Below are 20,136 nucleotides of genomic sequence, written 5' to 3' on the forward strand. Positions count from 1 at the left end.
TTGTGAATTTTGCCGTTCAGCTCCTTGTTAGAGAACAGCAAGTTGTGTAAAAAGTACTGAAACATTGAACAGTTGGACATGTGCATTCAAAAGTTTAGAGAAGGTCAAATTAAGTTCATCTGTAAAGGTTATAGTGCATTTTAGGTTCATCCTGAAATTTCACCCGAAAGCCGAATATCCCTAACTTTTTGTGAGTAGTGTATGTCTGCCCCTATAGTCTTTTCGGTGCCATCTGGTAATTGTCTTGATCTTTGACGTATATGTTTTGGTGTTCCCAGTGGTGTCACAGGAGTTCATGTGAGAGGGAGAGAGCCCCATTTGAAATTGACGGCCTTCAGTTAAATGCCTTTTTTTTTCCCCCCAATCTATTTTTATTTAATTACATTTTTATTAATTTAATTGATAGGTCCTTGGCGGGGAAGCTGAGGATCGGCCTGGCTGAACTGAGCGTCCTGGCCGCCCTGAGCCAGGCTGTGTGTCTGACACCCCCTGGTCAAGGTAGGTGGTCCTCGCAGTGTATTTATTTATTATAATTCCTTTGGTCCCAGATCTTACCGTTTTGGTATGGTATGGTTTAAAATTGTTTTTTTTCTTCTAATGGTTGATTGTGCGATTAACCTTGCAGCTCAAATCGGTACCTGTGCAGAAACCTGGTTGTTTTGGTGTGTGTGTGTGTGTGTGTGTGTTTGCATTATTGTGACAAATAATCTCTTGAACTTGAACTATTGGAGGGGGGGGTTGTGTTGTTCTTGCTCCACGGCGAGGCCAAGCAACTCCCTCCCCCACAAAAAAAACAAACAAACTGATTGATTAGCATTCATATCTTTAATAAATGGTGCGACACTTTAATTAGGGTCAGCCAGACCACAGGCTTTACGGGGGAATTTGCATTGATTCGTGATCGTGGTGGGGAAATGTTTATTATTTTTTTTTTTATGTATTTAACCGGGCAGGTTATTAGGTTAGGCAATCTAAGGGTGTTCCGATCCAAGCCGCTCTTCTCCTAAATGATAATTTACCCAGAGATTATCTATGCGATAAGTGCCAGAGTGCGTCATTAGCATTCTTCTTTACGCTTCCCTATGGCATAAATTTAACAGCAAGGAAGTCAAGGTGGAGTTTTGTGAATTAAGAGCTAAAACGCGGTTCAATGTGGCACATGTGCTCTGAACACCTTGATTTATTATTATTAATATTATTACAAGCTGTGTTAAAAAGTGGTAGAAATATAGTAGTTTAATGATATGGTTAATTTTATCCTCCCCCCCCCGCCCCAACACACACATCAGATTTCCCCCCCGCCGTGATCGATGCAGGCAAGGGGATGAGCACCGAGAGCAGGAGGGCCTGGATGGAGGAGAAGAGTCTCATTCTCAAGCAAACCTACTGGTACGGACTACTTTAGTGTTGAGGTTTTTTATTTTTTATTCATTTTTAAGGTGATTCAACCTGATTATTTGTTTTCTGAATCTTTAAAAACCCTCTTCCTGTATTTTTTTAATTTTGTTAATTTTTTCTTTATTGAATAGAACAGTGTACAAAGAACCAAGTGTTAAGCATCATTGTTAAGAATAGTTACAAAAAATGCCATTATCTAAAATATGAACAAATTATACGTAAAAATAAAATGAAAATGTCTTTGTGCTGCACAGCGAGATGCCCAATTATGATGTTATCATGCCAGTGCTGCTGAAGGAGGGCATCGACCAGCTGCCCAATCACTGCAAGCTCACGCCAGGTAAACCAACCAATCAGGAGCCAGGGGAAAATTTTAATACAGCGATTAAAAATTAATTACAAGGACATTGAAAATTAGAAATAAGAAGCTAAAAGAAGAAGAAAAAAGAAGCCAGAAGCCAAACGGGAAAATAAATATTAAAACATTAGCAACTTTCTGAATGCTTTGTAGGTTTTTTTATTGTAGTTTGTCATGTAGCACATTAGCTTCTAATGCTAAGCAGGTGGTCAATTCTTGGCTTGGTTTCCCACTTTCTTAAATCGTCTAAAAAATCCACCAAAATCGGCTCAATGCCTCCAATTAGACCCATTTTTAAAAAAAGTTTAAGGAAAGTTTTATGCAAATGTTCTTATATAACACTATCTTCTCTTCCACACCGCCGTTCAAGCTGAAATCCGGGGGAGTCTCAAAAAAATTCACCCAACCTCGAGTAACAAACAGCCGTTACCAGCAAATCACTTGTAGGCCCGATGTGCAAGAATACATTAGACACTATCGGTGGCTTTTAGATTCTTGTTTTGGTTTTGTTGTTCTCACCTCTTCAGAAACCAGTTCTGCATTGTTTTTTTTAATCTTAAATACAAATACAGACACTCACATGTGGCTGGAAACTTTACCAGCTAGTTTGGAAGTAGTTTTCTGAAATCTTTTTTCTCGGACTCTCCAGGTGTTCCGCTGAGGCCCATGCTGGCCCACCCGACCAAGGGCGTGGGAGAGGTGATGAAGAAGTTTGACGAGACAGCGTTCACCTGCGAGTACAAATATGATGGCGAGCGAGCGCAGGTGTGTGTGTGTGTGTGTGTGTGTGTGTGTGTGTGTGTGTGTGTGTGTGTGTGTGTGTGTGTGTGTGTGTGTGTGTGTGTGTGTGTGTGTGTGTGTGTGTGTGTGTGTGTGATTTTAATTTGAACATGCCTGCAGAATTTTTATATGCATATACCTTTCGGCTGTGTTCTTTGTGCATGTTTTGTGTGTGTTTGTGTGAACTCTTGCTCTTTATTGTGTATTTACCCAAATTACTTTCTGTGTATGTATGCGTGTGCCTATTCTTTCGAGACAAACCCAGAGTGCTGCGTTTGCTCCAGGCCTATTGGTAGAGTGAGCTGCGTCTCCTGTTGGGGACCAGAGAGAGAGTGCGAGAGAGAGAAAATATATAAATGAGGTTTGGGGCGCAGAGAGACACATTGTAAGACACGGGGGGAGAGAAATGGAGAGCCAGAGGTGTACATGGAGAATTGGAGAGAGGGAGAGAGGGGGGGAGAGAGGGAGAGAGGGGGGGAGAGAGAGGGAGAGGGAGATGGAGGACAGGTGTCGAGAGAGAGAATGCGATTGGGATAGGAAAGGAGAGAGGTGGAGGACAGGTGTCGAGAGAGAGAGAGACAACCAGGGAGTGATTGTACTGTAAGCCAGATCCCCTTTGGCAACATTGCTAATTTTTTTTACAGTCATGCCAATAAGGTGTCTTTGAACTGAAATGAAATGTGTAGGGGAGAGAGCTGGAGAGCGAGAGAAAGCGGCAAGTAGGCAGCACGGAAAGAAGAAGCAAAAGAGTGTGGTGACGTACTTCTTTCTCCCCCTCCTGTGAGTCTCCACTGCAGTGGGCAGTAACTGCCGATGACCAGCAGAGGGACCCACATCTCACTGCTCAGTTCTGTGTGTGTGGGTGGGTGTTGGTGTGTGGGTGGGTGTTGGTGTGTGGGTGGGTGTTGGTGTGTGGGTGGGTGTTGGTGTGTGGGTGGCTTGGAATCAATGGACAACAATGTGGGTGTGTGGTGTTAACATTTCATCGACAAGCCCCCGGGAAACAAGGGTGCCTGATAATTGTATGCACAATTTCAAGTGTGTGTTCAATTTGATGGACAACCATGTGTGCTGGCAAGGCTTAGTGCGTGTGTGTGCATGTGCGTGTGTGTGTGTGTGTCATCAGTTGACACCAGCCTTGAAAACCCCCAAAATGGGAATAAAAAAAAAAAAAAAAAATCAAGTCATTGTTCTGCGTTATTGTCCTGCTGAGTTTTTCCAGAATGAATGAGGCTCTGGAATGATTCCCTGTTGCATGGCGAGCTCCAACAGAGCCTTTAGTTCAGCTCTTTCATGGGTTCTTTTGGCTCAAAGAGTATATTAATTTGTTTACTAACTATTTGTCAAATTCATCTGACCATCCAAACCCCCACTTTTCAACAGATCCACATCCTGGAGAACGGAGAAGTGCGTATATTCAGCCGCAACCAGGAGGACAACACCAGCAAGTACCCAGACATCATCTCTCGCATTCCCAAGGTACTGGCGAATGTGGGGCTTTATTCCCCGACTGCACTCAACTAAGAACAGCATTAATTCTGTAATTTTGAGTTCAAGATAATCACAGTGATAACAAAACAGAATATCTGTTTTCCCTTTTTTCTGTACTTAATTAACAACTTCCCTGAAACCAATAAGGAAGCAGATATGTCTCTTATAAACAGCCTTTCCTGAAACGTCTTCCCTCGCGAAAGTTTAATATCAACTTTTAATTCCAAACTGTTCACTATTGTACTAATAACAATGGTGCAGATAGGCCACCCAAAGTAACACGTACATGAACGACGACCGTACACCCACTTCAGCTCAATACCTCCTCAACCTAATGAACTCCAGACATTAGATATCTCTAGACAACGGTAGGGGCTTTCTTCTAAATAAAGAAAATTGAAATACAAATAAATACAATTTTGGACCACAAAGCTTATAGAGATAAAAGAAAGATTTTAGCAATGCACATTACCTCCCCAGTACTGCCACTTCCTGGTTTCTGATGCCTTATTGAAGCTCCGCACTCTCGTTTGATCAACCCATAAGCCTGTCTTAAAGTCACAGCGTTAGCTCAACAAAAATAAAAACAGCTACTACAGTACTAATTCCACTAGCAAATCTTACCACGCTATCTAAACAGTCTAAAAACACTCCCTACCCATTGTTCACCTGGTTACATATATACATGCGAAGCAAAGGGTTTTATATACTGTATATTAAACCCTTGAGCTTTTTTCTGTGCCTCGTATACTGTGCAAATTGGTATATGAAGCAGAACAGAAACACGAAATCCTCATACATATATTTCTTCATAACTATCTCTGTCTTCCTCTCTCTCACACTCGCTGTCATTTTATTTATTTATTCTCACACTTTTGTCAATTTTCGGCGGGTTATCTCCCAAATCTGAGCCTTTCTGCGCACATGGGGTTTCCTCCACCTCACGTCAGTAAGGACCCCCACCAAAAACATGCACACATCATCGTCTGACCAGCGATGGACACTCGTCACCAGGTCCCCGGGCGCGTCCATGAATGCTGCCCACTGCTCCTGGCTGCCCCCCCGGAGGAAGGACAAGCCAGGATGGGTTAAATGCAGAGGCCTCGTTTCACCGGCCACCATCTAAAGCATGTGCGTGTGTGTGTGTGTGCGTGCATGTGTTGTAGTGTGGTGTGCTGTGTGACAAATAAAGATTGTTCTTCTTCTTCTTCTTTCTTAAATAGCCCTCCTTTTTCATACATGTTTTGGTTCTCTGCCACCTTCGCTTCCTCCTTTTTCATCTCCTTGTCTTTGATTTCGCACTTGCTCGTCTCATTTCCCACACGTGTCTCCCTCACACCTCATCACACACACACACACACACACACACTTGTCTACTCCTTACCTCAGAATTCTAGGCTGTCTTAAATGGTTTACCTACTACCTCTGTCTCCTGTTCTCACCATTTTTCATCCCCATCGCTCCCTCAATTCAAGTTAAAATTCAATGTTGAGCTATCGTCACATCGATTAGTTGTTATGATTAGCAAAGGATAACCTTAATGATAACCAGTGTGATGGAGATAAAGAACAGCAAGAAAGATTTATATATTGGTATATAATATATTTATTATATTTGATGAATAATGGGTGAGGAAAAACTGGGTGGCTTTGCAAATGACGGCCAGGGCTGACTCTTTCTATAGGCGACATAGGCCTAGGGCGCCATCCTGAGGGGGGGCCTGGAGAGTGAGAGATCGTGGGGCCCAATTTGCCCACTGGTCTTCCTCTCCGATGGTACCAACCCAGACGCGATCGGCGTGCCAAAACAGTGTGTTTTTATTTTAGATGTAGGCTGTTTGATTTTCTGATGTTTTCTTATTGAACTAATAGCGTCGACAGTTTGCCTAGAGCAGCAAAATGGCTAGAGCTGGCCCTGCTGACAATGTTCTGTGACATATTGGACTGTCAGTTCAATTAAGATGTTTTCTTTTTTTTCCCCCCCAAGTTGGGACTTGGTAATGAATCTTTATCATCTTTCTCTGTTATTGGATCGTCATGAGGTTGACATATTGCCATATGGTGATGTGCCATTTCGTAGTCTAAATCAATGATGATGGGAAGAGATTTCTTACAAATATGAAGTCTGAAATATTGTAGGGAGATTTATTTGGGGAGTTTTAATCTGATAACATACTTTATATCATTACTGCTGTGTGTGGAATGGTAGTTTTCTGTCAAAGTGGGGTTTTGAAGAAATAAACACATGCTGCAATATAAATTGAAATGGTGTTAAATGTCCAGTTGGGATAATATAAACTTCCGTATCTCCCATCAGAAAACTTCTTCAACTTCTTATTTTTCGAATTATTTTGAATAATTATACGTTACTTGCGAAAAAAACTCATTGCACAATCTCACTAAACTCTTTACTATTGAGAAACTTAACACTCTGTGAAAATTTGGATTGAGCGTCTTCGGTTGGCGGCTACCCAGCAAGCTGCAATGCACTGTGTGTTCTGACACCTTTCTGTCAAACCAGTATTAACATTTTCAGCAATTTGTGCTACAGTTGCTCTTCTGTGGGATCGGCCAAAACGGGCCAGACTTTTGTCCCCATGCGATCAATGAGCCCATGGGCGCCCATGACCCTGTTGTCGGTTCACCGGATGTCCTTCCTTGGACCACCTTTGGTAGGTACTAACCACTGCATACCTGGAACACCCCACAAGACCTGTCATTTTGGAGATGCTCTGACCCAGTCGTCTAGCCATCAGGATCTGGCTCGTCTCAAAGTGGCTCAGATCCTTACACATGTCCATGATGTCCAGCACATCAACTTCAAGAACTGACTGTTTACTTAGTGCCTAATATATTCCACCACTTGACAGGTGCCACTGGAATGAGATGAAACAATGTTATCCACTTCACCGGTCGGCGGTTTTAATGTTGTGGCTGATTGGTGTACATAACCTGCTTACAAGGCCTTTTTTCAAGGCTTAATTGTTTCCTCATTGGAAAAGCACAGTGAGAAGCTGCAGCAGAGTGGTTAGTTTCTCCATAGTAAAATTATAAATTATGGAAAACATCATCTAAATAAGGCTTGGGGAAAAAGAAAACCTATCCTTTAAGATAATGACAATTAAATTAATCTTATTCTGCAACTCTCCCATCCTCAATGACTTCTACCCGACAACCCCCATTTATTGTATTACTTCCAACCATTTCTCTGTGTGACCCCCAGGTGAAGAAGAATTCTGTGGCATCGTGCGTGCTGGACTCTGAGGCCGTGGCCTGGGACCGTGAGAAGCGTCAGATCCAGCCCTTCCAGGTCCTCACCACCAGGAAGAGAAAGGTGATCGAGGGATGGATGCATAGAAGGAATGGATGTGTGCATGTCTTGACAAAACAAGTGTTGGTGTGTACATAATCTCAAAGCGATCCTTCAAATTAAAGGGAGTCCTCCCATTGAACTGTCAGTCTTGGTTAGATAAATTACAGTAAAAGTGTAGGTTTAATGTACAGTAAATAGTCTTCGCTTGTCTTTGCAAAGGGCTGGTCGCCTCTTCAATCATAGACAGACGATAAAGCGACGTATAGAATGCTGTGGGATTTTCTTATTACTGTTCTTGAGAGTTGTTGACATTATCTGCTTATAATGTTCGAGTCCACTTTAATTCCAATTAGGTAATATTGTATAATATATGTAATTATGTTGGAAAAACTGTGTTTAAAGTCTGTGGGGATGGTGTGGTTTGAGCAGCCACACCTGACCTGGGTCTAGGTAATTAGGGCCCCGGATCAGAGTGGCTGCGCACCTGTTGGTTGGTCTAACGAGCAACAGGTAGATCCCATCCCCACACATACTCAGGAGAGGAGCCCCTGTCACCACACATCTCCATCTGCTCCTGGGCTTATTCCAACTGGCCTACTCTACAATAAAGTGTGTGGCTGAAACCCCGTCATCACTGTCTCTGTGCCGGAGGTCCCTAAAAACGCCAGTTGGGCGACATGTGGTAGGCGGAACGGCCACAAAGTTGTTTACTTTTAAAGTAAGAGCTATCTGCCTAGCTTCCAAGAAAATCCTTTTTACCTCAAATCTACTGAACTGTACAATATTTGACAGGTGCTGAGGAGAATAACTGCATAGGTATCAAAATTAGCCATTTAATGATTCCCCAGAATGTTCTGTCCTTCAATGCTAAATGTGAACCCAAAAATGTCTTGAATTGCAATTTTAAGTTGCGTTGATGGACTAAAAACGGCAACATTTTAACATTTGGTGCACGCAAAGACCCTTGAGTTTAAGAGACAGAGGTACAGTAGATAGACGTGTGTGTGTGTGTGTGTGTGTGTGTGTGTGTGTGTGTGTGTGTGTGTGTGTTCGTGTTCGTGTTCCTTCTCCTGTAAAAGTACAGGAGGTGAATAGGAGACAAATATCAAAGCACTGTTTCCTCTAATGTCTCCCAAGGTTTGGAGGTACGGCATTTTCTGAATACCAGGGACACCGGATTTGAATTTTTCCAAATTATTTTGGATGAAGGGAGTTTTATCTGTGTGTGTGTATGGGTGTCTCTCTCCCGCAGGATGTGGATGCCTCCGAAATCAAAGTCCAGGTGTGCGTGTATGCCTTCGACCTGCTCTATCTGAACGGAGAGGTGAGACCCAGACTGTGGTGACGGAAACATTACCCTGTCTGATTTATTTTGACTTACTTTGATGTCGTCTGCGTGTGTGTGTGTGTTTGTATGCTCCACGACGGCAATAACGGAGGTGAATTCCAATGATGGCACTACTTGGGGGGGGGGGGGGGGTTTAGGGAGATAATGTTGTTTGTTGGTGTGTGTGTTGGTGTGTGTGTGTGTGTGTGTGTGTGAGAGACCCTGCGCAAATCTGTTTGTTTTATTGCAGAGCCACTGAGTGTGTATCAGTATGTGTACAGATGTGTGTGTGTCAGTGATGATAATAATTGTGGCGCTCTAAGCTATGATGAGAAAATGATTGTAATGATATGCAATTTGTATGTGTGTGTGTGTGTGTGTGTGTGTGTGTGTCCAGTCGCTTGTGCGCCAGCCGCTGTCCCGGCGCAGGGCCCTCCTCAGGGATAGCTTCACAGAGGCGGAGGGCGAGTTTGTGTTTGCCCGCTCCATCGACTCCGACAACACGGATGTCATCGCCGAGTTTCTGGAGCAATCTGTACGAGGTGTGTGTGTGTGCTCAGCCATCTATTTGTGATGCTGTTGTACTCTGTAAGGCTGGGTGGTATTATAATGGTGTCGTTTCGCTTCTCTCGTGGTAAATAGTTATGGAATTGTGATTAAAAACAATGTATTGGGGGGGGTTGTCAGCATAGTAAAAAAAAAATTGTATGAAAAAGTAATACAATTTTTTTTTAAAATAACCATATGTCTGTTTTTTCACGTATTCTTTATTTTTTTTGGTGGAAAATTATTTTTAACAGCGCACTTTACATTTCCATATAGTGGGATAAAACTTAATGTAGCTTAATAATACCTTTCCCCTTGATTTTAAATCATAATAGAATAATGAATCCTGATATTGGTAATGATTAATATAATAATGGTAATGTGTCCTGAACTTGTGCACTCTAATGCATAATTTGTGGAACTTTGTACTTGTTTGTGTTTCTTCACCAGATCTTTGTGTTCAAAATACTTTGTTTTTCTGTTTTTCCAATCAGTTAGTGTGTGTGTGTGTGTGTGTGTGTGTGTGTGTGTGTGTGTGTGTGTGTGTGTGTGTGTGTGTGTGTGTGTGTGTGTGTGTGTGTGTGTGTGTGTGTGTGTGTGTGTGTGTGTGTGTGTGTGTGTGTGTCCAAGGGAGAGACTTACCACATATCTGAAACAATCTGTTCATTTCCTTTCGGCTAAGCCCGAGTCGTGTTTTGGTGTGTAATGTTCTCGTGTCTGTTCAGACTCCTGCGAGGGGCTGATGGTGAAGACTTTAGAGAAGGACGCTACTTATGAAATTGCCAAGCGCTCTCATAACTGGCTGAAGGTAAGGGACGACAACACACTCACTTCTAAGAACTAGGGGTGCACCCATGGTGGCTAAAATGAGGCTATTGTTACTAGGGATGCAACGGTACACGGTACTGTATGTTATCACACTGTTCCGTATGCCCCCTGCGGTTCAATACACACGCGTGAACCGCGGTATCGCGGTGAACGGGCGGCACAGTGTGTCGTAAATGCTGCTTCCAATTTAATCCACTGGCCACGTCAGCCGTGCGGTATCTGCGTGGAGCCGTGCGGCATTTCTCTATTTTTGTCTATGCGAGTATTTTCAACAGAAAAGCAAGATATAACTACACCTAAAGGATTCCGTTCCATATGAACTTGTTTTGTTCCATAAGGAGACGTAAAATAAAAACACACTGTTCTGGCGCAACGATCATGGCCATCCCATCGCTGGCGTGCACATTGGTAGCACGCGCATCGCACCGTCAGCGAACGACAGGTGCACAAAATGCACCTCTCCCTCTTCGCGCCCCACCCTTGGGATGGAGCCCTAGCGGCCTGTATTGGCTACAGGAAGAGCTGGCCCTGCTAGTTATTTATGGTGGACTACTATGAACACACTTTTTACACCTTTTGACTTTTTTTATTATTCAAATATAAAGATACCGTACCGTTACCGTGGCCCCAAAACTGTGATAAATACCAAACCATGGAGGCCATGGGCCTACTGTACAGTTGCATCCCTAATTGTTCTTCCTGACAGAGGAGCGCTAGACGGCATTTTTAACTTTACGCTGGATTATCTTTACAAAGCTAGAGATTATATGCATAATGCATATAATGTGATATCAGATGATTTCTCACACTCATCCCACATCACCAGGCGTGGAATAGATTCTGCCATCGTGACTTTATTTTGTCATAATTTCATTAAATTGAGTTTTGCTTTCCATTTTGTGTGTGTGTGTGTGTGTGTGTGTGTGTGTGTGTGTGTGTGTGTGTGTGTGTGTGTGTGTGTGTGTGTGTGTGTGTGTGTGTGTGTGTGTGTGTGTGTGTGTGTGTGTGTGTGTGTGTGTGTGTGTGTGTGGTTATGATTGGATTTTTGATTTGAACTTTTTTCCAACACTGACGGCTATGCCATTGTTAGACTATCGAGTCTTTATTTGTAAAGAAAGACTTTTTTCTCAATAAGTAACTTCTATTTCAATATTAAAAATGATAAATAATAACAAAAATAAGATAATATTTAAACAACCCGCCTTAACAGTGTGATTTCAAAGCTGATTGTGATTTCGAAGTTGGACATTGAACGCTCGTGTGTGTGTGTGTGTGTGTGTGTGTGTGTGTGTGTGTGTGTGTGTGTGTGTGTGTGTGTGTGTGTGTGTGTGTGTGTGTGTGTGTGTGTGTGTGTGTGTGTGTGTGTGTCACAATACACACACGGGTGAAGTGAATAACATTGCTCATCTCGTTCCAGTGGCACCTGTCAAGAGGTGGGATATATTAAGCAGCAAGTGAACAGTCAGTTCTTGAAGTTGATGTGTTGGAAGCAGGAAAAATGGGCAAGTGTAAGGATCTGAGTGACTTTGACAAGGGCCAAATTGTGATGGCAAGACGACTGGGTCAGAGCATCTCCAAAACAGCAGGTCTTGTGGGGTGTTCCCGGTTCCTGGTGGTTAGTACCTACCAAAAGGGGTTCCAGGAAGGACAACCGGTGATAATACCAAGACGATGATGCCTGTGCCTGGTGGTGTGGTCAGGTACCCTTGCAGGTCGTCTAGCACGCAGACCACACTGATGTAAACGGTTTTGAATGGTTTGACGTGACACTTGGGTGCCTCTCACCTCCCTTAAATGTGCCTGGAGTTGAGTGGCATTCATCATCTGGTTCCACAGGGCACTGTTCACAATGAAGCGCTCATCACTGTGGGATGTAGCCAAAGGACGTCCACTTCTATGCCTTTCTGTGACTCTTCCAGTCTCTCTGTATCTCTGTTGCAACCTGCTGATGACACTCTGTGACACTAAGCTCAGTGGCCACTTCCCTCTGAGAACATCCTGTTTGAAGCCTCGCAACGGCGAAGTACTGTTGATCGATTGTTAGGTGTCGTCTTGGTCTCATGATGTCAAAATGTGAACAGCATGATGAAGAGGACTGTTTAAATAGCAATTCTAATTGAACCAGGAAATGTATTGGTCGATTCATGGATCAAACACCTGTTGTGAATTTTGCCGTTCAGCTCCTTGTTAGAGAACAGCAAGTTGTGCAAAAGGTACTGAAACATTGAACAGTTGGACATGTGCATTCAAAAGTTTAGAGAAGGTCAAATTAAGTTCACCTGTAAAGGTTATAGTGCATTTTAGGTTCATCCTGAAATTTCACCCGAAAGCCGAATATCCCTTACTGTGTGTGTGTGTGTGTGTGTGTGTGTGTGTGTGTGTGTGTGTGTGTGTGTGTGTGTGTGTGTGTGTGTGTGTGTGTGTGTGTGTGTGTGTGTGTGTGTGTGTGTGTGTGTGTGTGTGTGTGTGTGTGTGTGTGGTACTCCTCACTTAATGACGAGTTCTGTTCCTCGGACCAGTTCGTTAAGCGAATTGGTCGTTTAGCGGAGAGCCATGTTATTTCACGTTAAGGGGGCGTGGCCATTACGAACGCTAGTGTAGTGAATACTGACAGACTGCAGGAACGACACGGACTGAAAACGGTGATGAGATTACATGTATACAGTGTAGAGAGTATATATAGTGTATAAAGGGTGATGCACGATGAGATGCTTGGCGCTCAGAATTACAAATCTGCCAGGACGTGTCCGGAACTATTTTCTGGCCTTATTACCGGTACATGGTTATGGATCAGTTGTATTGTAAATTGAATACAAACAATTGAGCTGGAATTATGAATCGAGCATGATCTACAGTCAGTGTTCGTGTCCATCAGTCGTTAGCAGGGGCAGGTGGGGAGCATCACTACTGGAGGAAGCGGTCGCTGCTTCCATCACAATATCGCTGTGGTTATCGCTCTTCAACACACTGCTCTAGTTGTGGCTCTCTGAACATGCCTGTGCTTATTCAATAACAATGCCGCAATTACTAAACTTGACATTGGCAGGGTTGCCAGGTCTCCATGACTTCTTTCACTCACATCAAGTTTTCTTCCATTATCGCACATACAAACACTTGTCCCCTTGTCCCCCCCCGTCCGTCCGTCAGCTGAAGAAGGACTACCTGGACGGCGTGGGTGACACGGTGGACCTGTGCGTGATCGGAGCGTACCTGGGGAAGGGCAAGAGGACGGGCACCTACGGAGGCTTCCTTTTAGCCTGCTATGACGAGGACAATGAAGAGTTCCAGTCCATCTGCAAGGTACATTTTGTTTGTCTGGGCGTGGGTGTGGGGGATGGGTTGGTTAATGCCCACTGTTTGAGTGTGTCTTTAAATGTATGTGCTGTACAAAAGATCATTTTTCTGAACGTGAGGATTGAAACTTACCCCCCTGTTAATCCCTGGGATGGACGAAACCTGGTCCCCGAAAACCAAGCATCACTTTAGTCACTTATTATTATATATATTTTTTCACTGTTGTTAGCATCATTATAATTCATTAACCTCGTGGCCGCCGGGTCCAGCTGCAATGAGGAAATCCACCCCAAATGGGTCGTGGCGTGGACGAGTCGCCGTGGTCAAGCGGGAGTGTTTTCTTTTTTTTCCCGGACAGCCCTGCTTGTGAGCAACCCTTACCCTACACTGGGCGTTTAGACCGCCGACATCATGAAACGTAACAAAACAGAATGAAGCAGCGAGTGCTGAAGTTAGAAAGTGAAGTGAGTGTGAAATACCAGGCTGTGACTGGACCACCCACTCTGAGCCCTTCCTACATGTCAGTGAGAGAGGGAAAGGAGCAAGGAGCAAGAGAGAGAAATGGACAGGATGAGTTTCCCCCCGGGGATCAATAAAGTGTTATCTTATCTTGGACGGACAGAGAGCGAGAGACTGACAGACAGACACAGTAGTAGAGAGACGGGCTGAAGGAAAGTATTAGGATTTGGGGGGGGGGGGGGGGGTTATTTGTGTCATCAATCAGCCTTCTGACTTTCCTCTTCCCCTCTACCGTTCCTGCCTCTGTCTACCTGTCAGGTTGCGTGCGTGCGTGTGTGTGTCGGGAGTCTCTGCAAGTTGACACCACGCTTCGGGCAAGGCAGTCAGACAAGGAGCTTTTAGACACAGGCAAAATTTGCACCTGCTCTGTTCAACCAAATGTATTCGTTCTAAATAGTTTGATCGGTATCAAGGCCGATCAGAAGAGCCGATCCGATGACGCAAAACACACAAGACATTTTCTCTTCTCCGTTATGTACGGTGCTTTTTCTGTTTTGTTCATAAGGAGTATCATTTAAAAATAAATAGATATGATTGAAAATAAAAACACGCTTAAATTCTTTATATTTAATATTTAGACGAACAGGGTCTCCACTCGGCTTCCTGGATGGGCGGGCCTGGCCCCTGGGGCCTGCCCATAACGCTGGGTGTGCGTGCAGCTACAATGGCTCCACCTATCAGAGCCAGTTATCCCACGAAGCGGACAGCCGCTTGTTTTTTGGCAGGACAATAAAAGCTGCTTTCTCGCTCGCACAAGCAGCACTAGCCTACCTCTGTGCACTGTGTGGAGTGAGCGACTTTTTAGCACAGCAGGGAATATATTGTAGATGAGAAGAGGAACAAGCTGTCTCCCAAAAATGCGGAGATGCTTATATTTATAAAGAAAAATATGCCATTGATGCTTAAGAAGTAAGCTTCGAGCGATATGAGTTCTCGCTCTCCCCCTCTCTCTAGGGCTTACTGACTTGAAACAATATTTTGGATATAGCCTTTTTTTGTTGCAGTTTTTAAAGTTGGAGTAAATTGTGGCCCTCTGTTGGATATTTGTTTTTATTGCCTCAGTATATATAATTTATTGTTTTAACTTGTGCACATTGAGTGTTTATTCTAATTTATATTTAATTTATTTTTATTCCACAGGAAAGATATATTAAAGCTCTAAGCTGCTATTTTTAAGTTGTCTCTAAAAGAGAGAGTGGAATATGTTGCACATGTTGCCTGCCGGGAAATAAACAGTTGTCAATTCATGTTAAAAAATCCTGATTAGAGCACCCTTAGTGTATTTGTGTGTGTTCACGTCTCCTTTGGTCTCCAGATCGGGACAGGCTTCAAGGATGAAGATCTGGAACAGCATTACAAGTTCTTAAAGGTAAAGAGGCGTGCGTGCGTGTGTGTGTGGGTAAAGTGACGTATCCAAAATAAATCCCACGGTTCCTTGTGAATAAAAGAGAGTGGATTCTCCCATGACGAAGCCCCGCTCCCCTCACCCCCTTTCTCCGCTGCTGCTTTGTGTCTGTGCTGTTTTTGTCGCCGTTAGACCTTCTGCCGCCGCCGAAGCGTCTCTGAACTGGAAAATAAAATAAGATTAAATATACTAAAAGAAAACCTTAAAGCTGCTGGATGTATACTAGTCTGATAAGGTCCTTGGGAACTAACAAAAAGAAAACCTGGTGGATGAAACCACACCTGACACTCGCCGAACAGTTTGAAAGCAGAACAGTTTCAAAGAGAGGAAGAATTTTCCACATTTATGAGGAGAAAGTGCAGCTAGATGTGATTTTAGATTTGTTTTTGTTTTTTAAAGAGTGCAGTGTTGATTTGTGTGCTTTGTTTCAAGACTGTGCAAAATGGTGCAATACAGGGCCGCACGCTATATGGTTTCAAAATCGTCATTGCGATGTGCACATGCTCGTGCAATGTCAAGTAAGGCAAATTAACTCAAAGACCTCACGCTACAACCTTTTTACTGTCGTTTTAAAAGGAGAACTCTGGAGAAAACACGGTTCTCATTTTCCATGACTAATCTATATTCAAGATTTTTATTAGTCACATGTATGCAGGGAATCTACAAGAGATGTTTGTCTGATATAATAAAAATAAAATAACTGATTAAAGGGTTCTTGGTAGGGTTGGATGGGTATCAACAACTGGTTCCAAATTTCCAAGACACGTGGATTGAATAAGACACATGCATTTCGATTCTGCTTATCGGTTCCTAACTTTTGCATATTTCAGTCGCGCTACTGACTCGCTCACCTTATGTTGTCGCGGTGCGGTTGCAGACTGGCAGATGTTGTAATAATTCATCCACCCCAAGCGCCATGTTCCCCCGTGTTTGGTTACATCACTTGCAGATAACCTAAAGCACCGTGGCGTAAAATATTGCTGTGAAGCTGTTCTGTGAAAGAAACGGTATCGTGATGCGCGCACACTTCTGTTAACATCCTGCACCATGGCTGACCGCAGCAAACACTCAAAAATTTGGCTTAGCTTCACTAAATATTTATATGTAATTAGTTTCGGTATGTAATTGTTTCTGTTGATCATTCATTACAAGAAAGAGTAATATTTATTTTTTTAAATAAAGGGAAAAATAAACCTTCCTGCCACAGTTGACCGTTTACTGATTATAGCCTTAATTTGCCAAGAATAAAGATATTATTATTTTAATTTTCTATGCAGATGCACTCCCCTACAAATCACCCCAATCATTCTAGAATGAATTATTGTATCCAAATAGAGCTATTCAAGTAATCTGGTGAAAAATTACTGTATTTTTTTTCATACTGCAATATATATCGCAAAAGAAATATTGCAATCGGTCAGGTTTCTTTTTTTTTTTTTTTTTTAAGTAAACCTTAGATTATTTCCTGAAGTCCACCCATCACCCCATCTTCTCCTCCGATTGGCCGATCCATGTTCCAAGCTGTTGTGAAAAGCCTGGCAATGTGCCTACTTGTTTTTTGAATGTGGAAGGAAGGAGTAATTTGGCCCTCACTGGCCACTGTACGAAAAGATTGTGTCCCGATCCAGAGGAAAGTTTTTTTTGTCTCCATTTTGAAAAGATCCTGCCACGGCACAATTTCTACAATGAAATAAGCACAACGCACGCCACCACTAGTCCGTTAACCACTAAAAACGTCAGAAAACCTGTATAGCTGTGGTCATCATTATGGTCTACTGATAGTTAGTGATGCAAGACCTACAAACAAAACTTTTAAATGACTCTGGGGTCTGGAGTCACTGTCAAAAGAATGGGCGAGCAAGTGATTCTTCCACGTACAAACTGGAAATAATTACTGGGGACTAAACCAAAGTACAAGCTCTAGGTATTTGGCATAATTCATATTGAATGTGACCATTTTTACACTGTGCATTCCACTGAAAGAAATACCTGTGACAGAATTGAATAGTTTTTGCAGAATTCCATTTGCAACTCCCAATCAAAATTGGCTCTCCCAACTCTCGGTCATCGTTCAGGAAGTCCTCGCTCGCCGCGTGTTACGCTGACTGCATCAAACAAAACAAAGAGTGGGAAAATCGAACGACTCTTTTTGCTGATTGACTTTCATCTCTCCCCAATAGTCACTTTCACTTGAAACTGCAGCTTGTTCTGAAGATCACAGAGCTGCGGTTCTGGCTGGGACTGATGAATTGGTACAGACCTGCAATTTTGCTCTTGCAATACAAGAGCTAGTTACCATGATTTATTTCAAGTCAAATTTGAAAATGTTTGACAGTGTTATAAAGATGATAAACTGTAACTCAGCGGCCCGTTCATAGGTAAGGTTCCCAGAGCGAGTCATTCGTTAAACATGGCGGCCGTCATCCACCGCTTGACGATTACCGCAAGATCCTGGCGCGACCAACCAGCAGCCGCGCTCATCTCCGATTGGTCAAGCAAAATAAAGAAAGCTGTCCCGCTGACTTTAAAGGTTTGGACAAAAATACCTTACAAAAATACCACACAACGCCGTTTCTTTGTGGAACAAAAGCATATTGGCCCTCCCCACGTCCAAGCACAAGGCCGTAAAAATTCCCACAACAGCGAAGGGGGGGGGGGGGGACTGCAAACCTTTCTTATAAAGGTTGCACTTTACAAAAACAACCACAGAGCGTCCAGTGAAAGCAGAATTAATGCAAATCGCCGCGGGGTTTTGGTAATAACGCCCTTTGTGTCTGAAAGTGACCGAAAGCGGATTGCGGGGGGGGGGGGGGGGGCAAGCTCGGCTGCAGCACCTCACTGTGCTCTGCTGCAGGGACTGTGTGTGTGTGTGTGTGTGTGTGTGTGTGTGTGTGTGTGTGTGTGTGTGTGTGTGTGTGTGTGTGTGTGTGTGTGTGTGTGTGTGTGTGTGTGTGTGTGTGTGTGTGTGTGTGTGTGTGTGTGTGTGTATAATATATATATGCAGTATATACGCACACACACTGATAGTTCAGGCAGTGCCTCCCCTGCTTCATGACCAAACAACACCTTTTCCCACCGAAACATTACGAATAAATAACTGCAGATATTTTTCCCCTTCGGTTGTTATAAATTATTTCCTTAAAGGGTTACCACACACACACACATATACAAACTGGGCTGGGTGTATGAGGGTTGCCAATGAGGGCCAGCTGAAGGACAAAGCTGAATCGTAATGGCTTTAACACCCCCAAGCGTGGCCTCTCCTACTTCAGTGAGACCCCCAAGCCTTCCACCACCATCCACCGACTCACACACACACTCTGGATCGACCTTTCCCCATCCCCCACCGCTAGCATCTATGGTAATGAGGGGCTGTGCAAAACGTCTACAGTATAAATTGTCTGCCCGCTCTAGCTAGCAGAACTGCTTTCCATACTTGTTGTCACCACGTGTTTGGGGAAACGTGACCCAGTTTCCACAGCCACCGTGGCGGGCCCGGTTCAAAATTCCAACTGGCTGAGACCCCCACACACACACACACACACACACAGAATTTAATTGTCTGTAAAGAACGGCAGTTCCGTCTCTGTCGATAGCAAAAGGGAGCTTTCCAGCCCGTCCTTGAAACTTCAAAATGATTCATGTCCACCACCACCAGCAGCAGCAGCAATCATTCAAAATGATTCATTTCCACCACCACCACCACCACCACCAGCTGCTGCTGCTGCTGCAGCAGCAGCAGCACCACCACCACCAGCTGCTGCTGCAGCAGCACCACCACCACAATCACCAGCTGCTGCTGCAGCAGCAGCAGCAGCACCACCACCACCACAATCACCAGCTGCTGCAGCAGCACCACCACCACCACCAGCTGCTGCTGCAGCAGCACCACCACCACCACCAGCTGCTGCTGCAGCAGCACCACCACCACAATCACCAGCTGTTGCAGCAGCAGCAGCACCACCACCACCACAATCACCAGCTGCTGCAGCAGCAGCAGCACCACCACCAGCTGCTGTTGCAGCAGCAGCATCACCACCACCACCACGTGCATGCGCTCAGCATCAGCAGCAGCAGCTCATAATTATGACTCAGAATTCTGAGATCAATCTCAACTGAATAAAATTTTTTTATTTCTTTTGATTTTTGAATGTGGCCTTGATATTCTTAAGTAGATGGTTGACTCACTTAATAGACTCGCCTTTCAAAAGCTGTTAAAAGGCAGAGTGAGTGTGAAGAAATTTCCACTGAGGGCGTGGCACCTTGAACAATCATACTTCACATTTTTGCCAAGTTAAAGTACAAAAAAACGGCCTTTAAAAACTCCTCTACTGTATTTTTAAGCCTTTCAGAGACGGCATACTATACTATATTGCATATTGTTTGAATTTATCTGCAACGAATGCCTTTCCCTTTGCCTCATCCATGCTTTTTATCTCTACCATCACATTCTCTCTCTCTCTCCCTCTCTCAACAGTCTGTTTTATTGGTGGTTTTTTTCCCCCTCCTATTATCTCTCCCTCGTTCCCTCACCAGGAGCACATTCTGCCCAAACCCCGGGCTTACTATCGCTTCGACCAATCGGCCGAGCCCGACGTGTGGCTCGACACTGTCCAGGTCTGGGAGGTCAAGTGCGCCGACTTATCGCTGTCGCCTGTCTACAAGGCCGCCATGGGATTGGTCAGTTATTTTTCTCTCCCCTATGTTTCCGATGATAAATTCTTCCATTATGCTCTGTTTTCAGAAATATATATGAAAAAGTCTTAATTGGCGACTGCTAATGGGAGTTGTTAAAACGCTGGAATTTTATGGATTGGTGCCTGTTAAAGAACCACAGGATGGTACTGCGTCCTGTCTCCACCTGCCTTGCTGCCTGAA

The 20,136-nt window shown here is 43.8% G+C and overlaps 1 protein-coding gene across 1 annotated transcript in view; it reads left to right on the forward strand.

Moving 5' to 3' along the window:
- Positions 1–20,136, forward strand: part of lig1 (ligase I, DNA, ATP-dependent) — a 47,464-nt gene that overhangs the window by 24,735 nt on the left and 2,593 nt on the right. Inside the window, exons 14-25 of the mRNA XM_080011666.1 lie at positions 407–498; positions 1,290–1,389; positions 1,653–1,738; positions 2,406–2,521; positions 3,920–4,015; positions 7,250–7,360; positions 8,592–8,663; positions 9,064–9,208; positions 9,938–10,020; positions 13,188–13,340; positions 15,169–15,222; positions 19,795–19,938. Of these exons, the coding sequence (XP_079867792.1) occupies positions 407–498; positions 1,290–1,389; positions 1,653–1,738; positions 2,406–2,521; positions 3,920–4,015; positions 7,250–7,360; positions 8,592–8,663; positions 9,064–9,208; positions 9,938–10,020; positions 13,188–13,340; positions 15,169–15,222; positions 19,795–19,938 (1,252 nt within the window). The remainder of the gene's footprint in view (positions 1–406; positions 499–1,289; positions 1,390–1,652; positions 1,739–2,405; positions 2,522–3,919; positions 4,016–7,249; positions 7,361–8,591; positions 8,664–9,063; positions 9,209–9,937; positions 10,021–13,187; positions 13,341–15,168; positions 15,223–19,794; positions 19,939–20,136) is intronic.

This window comes from Zeus faber (assembly GCF_960531495.2).
Source record: "Zeus faber genome assembly, chromosome: 12".
NCBI classification, from domain to species: domain Eukaryota; kingdom Metazoa; phylum Chordata; class Actinopteri; order Zeiformes; family Zeidae; genus Zeus; species Zeus faber.